The sequence below is a fragment of the Cervus canadensis genome, chromosome 19 (assembly GCF_019320065.1).
Source record: "Cervus canadensis isolate Bull #8, Minnesota chromosome 19, ASM1932006v1, whole genome shotgun sequence".
NCBI classification, from domain to species: Eukaryota; Metazoa; Chordata; class Mammalia; order Artiodactyla; family Cervidae; genus Cervus; species Cervus canadensis.
In genome coordinates this window covers 44,017,729-44,029,949 of record NC_057404.1, presented here as the reverse complement: position 1 = coordinate 44,029,949, position 12,221 = coordinate 44,017,729, and the positions used below count along the sequence as shown (strand labels likewise).

General features: G+C 36.9%; 1 protein-coding gene across 1 annotated transcript in view; it reads right to left on the bottom strand.

The window, feature by feature from the left end:
• The window catches only part of ARHGEF38 (Rho guanine nucleotide exchange factor 38), a 138,989-nt gene that overhangs the window by 25,259 nt on the left and 101,509 nt on the right, over nt 1-12,221 (bottom strand). Inside the window, exons 6-7 of the mRNA XM_043438302.1 lie at nt 5,730-5,929; nt 2,113-2,246 (exon numbers count right to left, since the gene is read on the bottom strand). Of these exons, the coding sequence (XP_043294237.1) occupies nt 2,113-2,246; nt 5,730-5,929 (334 nt within the window). The remainder of the gene's footprint in view (nt 1-2,112; nt 2,247-5,729; nt 5,930-12,221) is intronic.

Here is a 12,221-nt window from a genome sequence, read left to right as displayed (position 1 = left end):
CAGGTTACTCATCACTTAAGAGAAAACAGACACTAATCACCCCTGCCTCCGGACACTATCTGTCAGAATGTAAGCACAGGCTTATCGGTTATTAACTGGTTGGAATGTAACCGTGGGCTTATTGATTATTAACTGTTTGAACACATAACACTTGAATGATGGGGTTATTGTGATTGTATTTACCCTTCCTTTATAAGCATCAAGGGATTGGGGTGGTGGGTTTGGACACGTACACATGGGGTATAAAAGATTTTCACAAATGCTGGTCGGGGCCCTTGGCTAAGAGGAGACTCTGCCTTGGGCCCGTCGGTGTAATAAACTGCACTCCACTATCTGCATTGTCCTTCTGAGTGAGTTTGTTTCCCGGAAAGCGTGGCTATAACAAATCCATTAATTGTTTATTAGGGATTGAGATGAAAGTGTTCAGGATGACACCAAAGAGTTACCCAGGAATATAATGTCTCCTGGCGGTAGGGGAAGAGGAAAGGGATAATAGTTAGGAAAAATTACACTAAGATAGGCCTCTAAACACTATAGGTGTAAATATAAGATGAACACAAAGGTTACTAAAAGAAATGAGGTTTTAGAAAGCAGAAAGGAGACAGCGATGAAAGGAGGGCATTGCCTTGGGTGAGATTATGTGCTAATTGGGATTCCCTGGTGGCTCAGACAGTGAAGAGTCTGCCTGCAATGCGGGAGACCCAGGTTCGATCCCTGGGTCGGGATAGATCCCCTGGAGAAGGAAATGGCAATCCACTCTAGTACTCTTGTCTGTAAAATCCCATGGACAGAGGAGCCTAACAGGCTACAGTCCATGGGGTTGCAAAGACTTGGACGTGACTGAGGAGCAACCAAATAGGAAAAGGAATACGTCAAGGCTGTATATTGTCACCCTGCTTATTTAACTTATATGCAGAGTACATCATGAGAAACACTGGGCTGGAAGAAGCACAAGCTGGAATTAAGATTGCTGGGAGAAATATCAATAACCTCAGATATGCAGATGACACCACCCTTATGGCAGAAAGTGAAGAGGAACTAAAAAGCCTCTTGATGAAAGTGAAAGAGGAGAGTGAAAAAGTTGGCTTAAAGCTCAACATTCAGAAAACTAAGATCATGGCATCTGGCCCCATCACCTCATGGGAAATAGATGGGGAGACAGTGGAAACAGTGTCAGACTTTATTTTTTTGGGCTCCAAAATCACTGCAGATGGTGACTGCAGCCATGAAATTAAAAGACGCTTACTCCTTGGAAGGAAAGTGATGACCAACCTAGACAGCACATTAAAAAGCAGAGTCATTACTTTGCCAACAAAGGTCCGTCTGGTCAAGGCTATGGTTTTTCCAGTGGTCATGTATGGATGTGAGAGTTGGACTGTGAAGCGCTGAAAAATTGATGCTTTTGAACTGTGGTGTTGGAGAAGACTCTTGAGAGTCCCTTGGACTGCAAGGAGATCCAGCCAGTCCATCCTGAAGGAGATAAGTCTTGGGTGTTCATTGGAAGGACTGATGCTGAAGCTGAAACTTCAATACTTTGGCCACCTCATGAGAAGAGTTGACTCATTGGAAAAGACCCTGATGCTGGGAGGGATTGGGGGCAGGAGGAGAAGGGGACGACAGAGGATGAGATAGCTGGATGGCATCACCAACTCAATGGGCATGAGTTTGAGTAAACTCCGGGAGTTTATGATGGACAGGGAGGCCTGGCATGCTGCTATTCATGGGGTCGCAAAGAGTCTGACACGACTGAACTGAACTGAACTGAGGAGCAACTTCACTTTCTTTCATGTGCTAATTGATGGTATCAGGACTCCTGGGGCATTCTTTGTTGATCCCTGTCCTGTCCTTATCTCTCCTTTGTCCTCTTCATGAATGGAAGCACCACAGCTAAAATAGAGTCAAAACTACCCCCCTCCACCACCACCCAAAGAAATATCCTACAAGAAGGAGGTAGGGAGGGGGAGAGAGAGAAAAAAGGAACAGCATTGGGCAGTTACCTTGATTGTCGAAGTGTTCCAGAAACAGCTCTGATAACAATAAAAGGAAATCTCACAAAAGTATCAGCGTTCGTGTTGCCCAGGAAAATGTATGTGGCCCAAGAAGAAAAATTACCTGTGATTCTCCTCTTGTCAGAATCTTTAGATGATTTGTCACTCTTTTTGATTTCTTGCTAATTGAATGAATATTTAGTTTAGACAATTTATCTTTAAGTGATTCTTCCTCATCATTCTTCTTGTATTTCAGGACTGAAATGGAAGAAGGTGAAACATATATGAACACATGTGGTACAGACAGTGTGTGTTTCATCCAAAGTATTTAAGAATAATTAAAATAAAATTTATTTATTTAAAATAAAATAAAATTTAATAATTAAAATTAAAAAAAATAAGTATTTAAAAATAATCTCGGCTTATGCTCCAGTCGCTCTGCCCCATCACAGCTCCAGCTGCCAACCCCACTGACCTTCAGAAATTGTCCTAGGACTTGAGTTCCTCAAAGCCCAACTGCATTTACCTCCCACATTAGAGAAATTCCTGATACTGGGGGGGATAATAAGCTCTTTTCTCTCTTCTTAGATACTACACTTGTTATTTGGGATCTCCAGAATGAAGCATCAAGACCTAACTAGTGGAAAGACAACTGCAGCCAACATAAGACCTCATATCCACCCTACAATTGTCTCCACTAGCTGAGAGAGTTAAGGTAAGTTGAGCCATCCCTCTGAGCTTTACTTTTTTATCTTTAAAATTATTTTCCCTCTCATATTGTTCAAAATGTTAAATATCCCCAACCTTCAGCTTTGGTAAGGATGTGGTGAGAGTGGCATGCTAATACACTGTTGATGAAGAGTAAATCAATATAGTTTTTGTAGAGAATAATTTGGCAGAACCTTAAATATAAAAATAATCTATGACCAGGAAGTCCATGTAGAGAAATATACTTCCCATCATCAAGCCTACAAGATTTTATTTGCTAGAGCATTTTTCCTAACAGCAGAATATTGGAAACAATCTAAAAGTTTATCCATAGAGGTATAGTTTAATAAATTATGACACATTTTTAAATGGAATACTATGGAGCCATTTAAAAGAAGACCATATTAACTTGAAAATTGTTCTTGATATACAATTAAGTTTTTTGAAAGACCCAGAAAACAGTAGTGTCTTACATGTTGCAGAAGGAAGGGAAGAAGGAGAAGAGAGAGAGAGATGAAAGAAAATAGAAAAAAAAAGACATAGAAATTCTGAAGAAAACTTACTAAAATGTTAGCTATGCAAACTAGAACCATGAAAGGAGAAAAATTTTCCTCATTAAAACTTTGAAATTTGAAGATTAAGCAAACAGCAAAGTTAATATAATATAACAGCTATTGTCCATCTCCCAGCTTTATCAAACCTTCACATTTTGCCTTGTTTCCAACCTTTTTATTTAAAAGCAATCACATAATAGTTGAGCTTCTCTGATCCCCATCTTTGATCCCTAAAGGAAATGGTGATCCTTAATTATGGGCTCTATTATATCTGTATTTATTTTCATACCTTTACTTTGTAGGTATGTAGTCATAAACCATATAGTATTATTTTGAATATTTTCAATCTTTCTAAAAACAGTACCATATCACATTCATTCTTCTGTCACTTACTAGGTTACTTTTTAAAAAACACTCAGCATTGTGTTTTCAAGATTTATCCAACTGATACATGTACTTTAATTTTATGTTCTTATGGTATCATAGTTTATAATACATAGTTTATCTATCTGAATTAATATGGAAGTCACCCTCCATTTTCTTTGTTTGCTTGTTTATTTCTTTCTTTGTTTTCCTTTTGCTAGTTATGAACTAGCTAGTTATTTGCTAGTTCATAATTTTCAATTAATAATTCATAATTTTGCTAATTATGAACAATGCTAGTTATTTGTATACTTCTCCAAGAGCATGTGAGCCAGTTTCTCAAATATCTAGAAACTGATTTTCTGTGTCTTGGGTGTGTGCATTTTCAACTTAGTAAGTATTATCAAATTGTTCTCCAAAGTGGTGATTCCAATTCACATCATTCTGTTCAGTTCAATTCAGTCGCTCAGTCGTGTCAGACTCTTTGCAGCCCCACAGATTGCAGGACACCAGGCTTCTCTGTCCATCACCAACTACCGGAGCTTACTCAAACTCATGTCCATTGAGTTGGTGATGCCATCCAACCATCTCATCTTCATCTCCTCCTTTCAATCTTTCCCAGCATCAGGGTCTTTTCCATTGAGTCAGTTCTTCGCATCAGGTAGCCAAAGTATTGCAGTTTCAGCTTCAGTATCAGTCCTTCCAATGAATATTCAGGACTGATTTCCTTTAGGATTTACATTCTTACCTGCAAACTAATATTCAGCCCTTAACATTATTCACTAAAAATCTCATTGCCAATCTGATGGGCTGGAAACACTTGTCATTATGTTTTTAATTTGCATTTCCCTGGTTACTAGTGGATCTTAGCATTTAAAAATGTATTGTCTTTTTCTGTGAGTTGTTCATTTTTATTATTAACATTTTTTGTATTAGAATGTTTTTATTATTTATTTAGTATCAATAGTTATATATCCTAGATAGTAATCCTTTGTCTATGGTCTATTTTTTTATGGCATGTTTTGTTCTACAACTTTCCCTTTTCACTCTATGCTCTTCTTTATAGTTACAATTTATTAACACAAATACGTACAATTTTTAAAATAAAAATTAGAAAATAAAGGCAATAAGAATAAACACAGTGGTTGGATCAATTAGCTCCACAGTTCTACCATTGCTCTAATTGTTGAACTGAGATTTAGAGTTAGAGCTACAAAGCCAATTAAGAATTTATGGACACAAATCACATTGAGAGAGGACCCAGGGTCTACCCCAATGCACTGCTAGCTCTGAGATGATAGAAGCCGTCTAATTGTGCTTCCTGTTTTAAAATCTACATTCTTCTTGAGAGGTGAATCTTACCTCTTAGCTGGGCTTCCCTGGTGGCTCAGATGGTCAAGCATCTGCTGGCAATGTGGGAGACCCATGTTCGATCCCTGGATTGGGAAGATCCCCTGAAGTAGGAAATGGCAACCTGCTCTAGTGTTTTTGCCTGGGAAGTCCCATGGACAGAGGAGCCCGGTGGGCTATAGTTCATGTCGTCGCAAAAAGTTGGACACGACTGAGCGACTAACACTTGACCTCTTAGTTAATGAATAGTTAACAATAATTTGTTAATCTGAGAAAGCAATATACTTGCTCCCTTCTTGGAGCAATTATTGCCAAAAATACCCATTCTTTGTGTTTCAGAACCAAATAAGCCTGTTTAGCCGGGTCGTCTTACCTGTATCCACCTTTCTCACCACCGTTTTTCAGCTCTAGCTATTCACTGCTCCCAACTACCTGGCCATTTCTCCTACCGTATATAACACCAAGATCAGGAGGATCATATGCTGTAGGTTTCTTCAGCCCGTAATATGTCACCAGGCATGCGATGGTCAAAAGAGGTTGATTGTAGGGCTGTCTGATGAAAAGTTGTCAATGTTTGTGCCTAGTGGGCTTCTTCTGAACCTAGCTAGAAAGCAAAACCATCCTCTCCTCCCTGGCCTCTAACTCTAGATATCAAATGATCATTATCACTGCACCTGCTGGAACTCCTGAGACATTCTGATCCTCCAAAACATAAACAGGAGATTCCAACCCTGGAAAACTCCCACTTCATCATATCTCCTCTTACCTAAATCTTTTCGTCTCTTAAGTTCATTAATGTTTACATTAATGTGTTTCACTGCAGCATAGGCATGTTCCAGTGCTCGGAAGTCTGGGTGAGAGGCAGGGGTGGAATTCCAGAGTTCATACAGTAATAGAGGGTACTTCATCACTCGCTGAATTGGCTTGATCATCAAAGAGCCCATGTCCAGCAAGTTTGGTTTGCCTCTGCAATAGAGATATATTGTATCAGTTTCACAAACATTTGTCTTATTAACTCCTTTTTATTTTTGTGATTTTTTAATGATTAATCCTGAAGATGATTTTCACCCTTTTCTTCTCTGATTTGGCTATGTTCAATTTCTAAATGAAGCAACGGCAATAGGTGACAGAAAGAAGCAAGGCTGAAAGAGTCTACTTCTAACCAAATTTAAAAGAAAACAAGTATATTTGTCCACCTAAAAGGACTGAAAACATGATTTCCAGCTATGTTCCACTTACAGGTTTTTTAAATAACAGGCTTTACAATAGTAGTGGGAAACAATTTCAGACTGCATTTTCCCATGACAATGAAGAAAAGTGCATTTTCTTGATGGTATTTTTGAGATTATTAAGTGAGGAAAATAAAGTCATCCTTTAAAAATCTAAACACAAAGTTTGTTTTCTTTCTTCTACCAAATTGAGAAGTTGAACTTACAGTGTTTTAGAGGTTCTACCACAGTCCCCAAAAGAGATTTATAATAAATACAATACTTCTCTAGATATTATTAATGCCATCACTATCACTGATCATTACTAGTACACATTGACTTTCCATGTGGAATTCCTCTTAGCCCACAGATCTTCAAATGGTTACACAAAAGTGAGCACTCACCCCTGGCTCTCCCCTTCAGAGCTTCTGAGATGAGCCTAGAGCCATTCCCACTAGCCAAGAAGTTTACAGGAAAAGAAGGAGCTACAAACTTGATCATGCCATTGTTCACTGGACATCCATTGTCCAACCCACTGTATTCATTTTTTTTTCAGCCCTAAATCAGTGGTTTTTAAAAGTCTCTTTATGCAAAGAGACAAAAAAACAGACCCTGTATGTGGAACATGGATGAAAATTGTATTTTGAGTCCCTTCTGATGGAAAGATATACTCATTGGTTTTCCTTTAGATTTTTATTTAGAAGACAGAGAATACAGACAGACATGGCTTTCAAATTCTGATGGGTGAATGTTTCATTCTTCAATTATTATTTTTCAAGTACTTTGTGGGTGGACAATAGACTACATAATTGAAATGGTGAAATGGATCTAAAAACTTGGAACAAAATTAGAAAAGTTACATCACTAGAAAAGAAATGAAGACACCCCAGAGATCATCTATTTGAACTCTTCATTTGATAAATCAGAAACTAAGGAAATTTATCACATGTAAGTGCAAATATGGTACACATACACACACACACACACACATCAGTCACTCTGTCACATGTGCTCATTTTCATTATAGCACTTAGCACTATCTGGAATTGTCTTTTTTCTCTATTGACCAGTTTATATTCAATTTCTCTGTCACTATTTTATATCCAACATGACATGTAATATTCTCTCAATGAATATTTGTAGCTTGAAGTGATAGATTACTTCCATTTTCTGTAATGTGCTGTTATTTTACATTGAACTTTTTTCCCCCAAAAAACTTGCACAGTAGTCCTGAATAAATGACTGAGTTTTATTCACATGTTGAGAAAATAATTGGTATCCATAGAGACAAACACTGAATCAAACCAGAAGACAATATTTTTTAAAGGAAAACCAAAATAAATATTAAAGGTTTACAAGGGAGTAAAGAATTGCTTTTTATTAACTTAAAATTTCTTGAAGTATAGTTGATTTACAGTGTTGTGTTAATTTTTACTGTACAACAGTGACTCAGTTATACATATATATTCTTTTTCATATTCTTTTCCATTATAGTTTATCATAGGACATTGAATAGAGTTGCGGTGTTACACAGTAGGACCTTGTTGTTTATCCATCCTGTATATAGTAGTTTGCCTCTGCCAGCCCCAGACCCTCAGTCTTTCCCTTCCTATGCTCTCCTCCCCGTTGACAAGTCTGTTCTCTATGAGTCTGTGAGTCTGTTTCTATTTCATAGTTAAGTTCATTTGGGTCATGTTTTAGACACATATAAGGATATCATATGGTATTTGTCTTTGTCTTTCTGACTTACTTCATGTAGTATGATAATCTCTAGATTCATCCATGTAGCTGCAAATGGCATTATTTCATTTTTATGGCTGATTGATATTCCATTACTCACTGTGTGTGTGTGTATATATATATATATATATGTATATATATATATATATAGTGTCTCAGTGTGTGTGTGTGTATATATACATATATAGTGTCTCAGTGTGTGTGTGTGTATATATATATATATAGTGTCTCAGTGTGTGTGTGTGTATATATATATATATAGTGTCTCAGTGTGTGTGTGTGTATATATATATATATAGTGTCTCAGTGTGTGTGTGTGTGTGTATATATATATATAGTGTCTCAGTGTGTGTGTGTGTATATATATATATATAGTGTCTCAGTGTGTGTGTGTGTATATATATATATAGTGTCTCAGTGTGTGTGTGTGTGTATATATATACATATAGTGTCTTATATATATATATATAGTGTCTTCTTCATTCATATGTTGATGGACATTTAAGTTGTTTCTACATCTTGCCTATTGTAAATAGTGCTGTTATAAACATAGGAGAGCATGTATCTTTTCAAATTACAGTTTTGTCTGGATATTTGCCCAGGAATGGGATTGCTAGATCCTATGGCAACTCTATCTTTAGTTTTCTGAGGAACCTCCATACTGTTTCCACAGTGGCTGCACCAATTTACATTCCCACCAACAGTGTGAGAGGCTTTCCTTTTCTCCACACTCTCTACATCATTTATTATTTGTAGACTTTTTAATGATGGCCATTTTGGCTGGTGTGAGAGAGTACCTCATTAGTTTTGATTTCTTTTTCTCTAGTAATTAGTAATGTTGAGCATCTTTTCATGTGTCTATTGGCCATCTATATGTCTTCTTTAGAGAAATGTATATTTAAATCTTCTGCCCATTTAAAAAAATTGGTTTGTTTGGTTTTTTGGTTGTTGTTGTTGAGTTGCGTGAGCTATTAGTATATCTTGGAAATTAAGCCCTTGTCCGTCCCATCATTCGTGAATATTTTCTTCCATTCCATAGGTTGTCTTTTCATTTTGCTTATGGTTTCTTTTCCTGGTTATGGTTTTCAAAGGTTATAAGTTTGATAAGATCTCATTTGTTTATTTTTACTTTTATTTCTACTGCCTCGGGAGATTGACCTAAGAAACATTGGTACTATTTACATCAGAGAATGTTTTGCCTATGTTCTTTTCTGGGAGTTTTAGGGTGTCTTGTCTTATACTTAAGTCTTTAAGCCATTTTGAGTTTATTTTTGTATATGGTATGAGAAGTGAAGTTGCTCAGTCGCCTGTTAGTCTTTGTGATCCCATGGACTGTAGCTTACCAGGCTCCTCCATTTTCCAGGCAAGAGTACTGGAGTAGGTTGCCATTTCCTTCTCCAGGGGATCTCCCCAACCCGGGGATCGAACCCAGGTCTCCCACATTGCAGGCAGATGTTTTACCCTCTGTGCTACCAGGGAAGCCCATATGGTATAAGGGTGTGTTTTAACTTCACTGATTTACATATGGCTATCCAACTTTCCCAGCACCGCTTGCTGAGGACACTGTCTTTTCTCTGTTGTATCAATACATTCTAGCCCCCTTTATTGAGAGACAGTTGCTTTAGTATGATTTATCTTGCACTTTCTACTCATATGCACCAAATCTACAAAGGAAGGGAGGTAAGGAGACAGGCTGGAAAGAGGAAATGAGGGAAAGAAAGAGAAGAAGAAAGAGATGTTATTGGTTTCCAAGAGGACTGGATTGGAAATTGGATGGGAAAATATATAAATCTTTTATGAATACTAAAAAAATAATAACTAAAAACATATTTCCTAACTGGTATATCAATGCTGAAGTACAGCATCCTTACGTATCTTAAATATAACTTCTTCAATAATACAACAGTTTAGACACTTAAGTAGAAAGTATTTCCTTAAATAAGAACAAGTCAGGAATATGGAAGGTACTAACTTGACTAGAAAAAATCATATTATCCTTATGAATATGATCAGATTTCTTCTGAGTTTTTCTTTTTACTATCACCAATATTAGTTTGAGTTTCCCTGGTGGCTCAGATGGTAAAGAATCTACCTGCAATGTGGGAGACCTGGGTTTGATCTCTGGGTTGGGATGATCCTCTGGAGGAGGGCATGGCAACCCACTCCAGTATTCTTGCCTGGGCTACAGTCTATGGGGTCACAAAGAGTTGGACACAACTGAACAACACAGCATGGCCCAGTATTAGTTTATTTAATCTTCTAAAATCACTGAAAATGTTATCAAAATGTAGATGTAATCAAACAGTTCAGTCAAATAAAGTCAATTTTATTAAGATAGTTTATCAGTGTAGTCTATTGTTATACACATATTTTAAAACTTTTAATTACAAAAAATAAATCCCCAGATATATTAAAGAATGTACTTGTATCTTTCAGCTGCTCTCCTTCTTTCCTTATCAGCATCCATCAAAAACCCAACCTAGGCCCTTCCTTTCTGTCCAAATCTAATCACTACTTTTGGTGGCTCAGACGGTAAAGCGTCTGCCTGCAATGCGGGAGACCCGGGTTCGATCCCTGGGTCGGGAAGATCCCCTGGAGAAGGCAATGGCAACCCACTCCAGTACTCTTACCTGGAAAATTCCATGGACTGAGGAGCCTGGTGGGCTACAGTCCATGGGGTCGCAAAGAGTCGGACATGACTGAGCAACTTCACTTTGGCATCAAAGTTCTATTCTCTCCCTTTCAGGTTTCAAATGACAGTAATAACAATTATAAATAATAACTGTTTCTCTTAAAAGCATCACAAATGTGAATACTAAAAAAAGTTTTTCTCAAAAATGAGAAATCTCCCAGACACCTTTGTCTTAAGATAAGCCCTTTGGACAGTTGCCCAGGTGATGAGCGATGATGCTCTGATCCGTGTGTTACACAGACAAGCAGTGTGGTAGAAAAGATAGAATGTATTACTAGATAATGATGCTCCAGGCATTCAATGCCACAATTCTCACCCCGTCTAATCCCTCCCAGTAAGACTGAGTCTGACAGCTATGCAAGGCAGATGAGTCTTATATGTGATATAACTTTCTCAACCAAGCAGCCAATTATCACATGCCTACCCCCTAGAAAGTAATCAAATGCATAACAATTCCCCATACCTGTTGTCCTGAAAACTAAGGTAGTTATTAAATTGTAATTCTGTTTCATATTCCTTTACATTATCATGAACACTTTGGCAAATATTTAGTAGCAAAAGTAGCTACACTAATCTCATTACAAATTATTATCGAAACATTACAAAGTCAAGTAAACACAGCTGGCTTTGTTTTAGAAGCATCCAGTTTTGCTATAAAAAGTTTTGCATCAAGTATAAGAAAACAGTTGCACAATGAAAATTAAAGTGATACTTAGCAAATGTAAAAACTATGATGAAAACAAAAAATCAGATTCAACACTGAGATGTATCTACATTTCTTAATTTGAAGGAGAAAATGAAAGGAAAACTAATCATGTAATTATTGATCATCCTACTTTGAATTTCCTCTATTTTATGGCCACAAGAATCCTAAATTTAATATTTAATTTACAGAAGCTACAAACCATCCATACTGCTATTGAATTTTTTTCCATTTACTCTCCTTTAAAAACATCATAAGTCAACTTTAGAGGAAACTATATATTGCTGCACAATAATAAACAAATAGCACTTGTCATAATTTTAAAATAGCTTTGAAAATAAATACAGAACTACTAGCAAATCTTAGATGATTTAAAGGAGATGAGCAAATGGTAATTGACATAGCAGACCAGAAAGAACCAGTAATATGAAGTAGTTATTTCATCACTCCTCCAAAGTTTCATTAACTAGAGTCCTTGAAAATATATGGAAGTAAAGGGAGGGAGGTGTGGGTTTTATCATAAGAAGAACCAGTTGAAAACCTCTTTAAGAAACAGCATAATCCTTAGGGTGCTATACAAATATGGGAGATCATTTGGAGGATTAAGGAAGAGCTCTTGGAAACTAAAAGGATAGTAGCAGAAATAAAAACTTGTAAGTGTGGAGAAAATGTTCAAGAACTTTCTAGAGAGAAGAGCAAAAATACAAAAATGGAAGAAAATATAAGAAAATTAGAGGATCAGCCTAAAAGGTCCAATATCAAAATAATAAGTCCCAGAGAGAGAGAACAGGGAACATATGGGAAGGAACTCATCTGTAAGATAATTCAATGAAAATAAGTTAGCGCATTGAAAGAACTTGCTGGGGTCACAGCACAGTGAATGAAACTGACTCACACCTCGGAATTATTAAAACT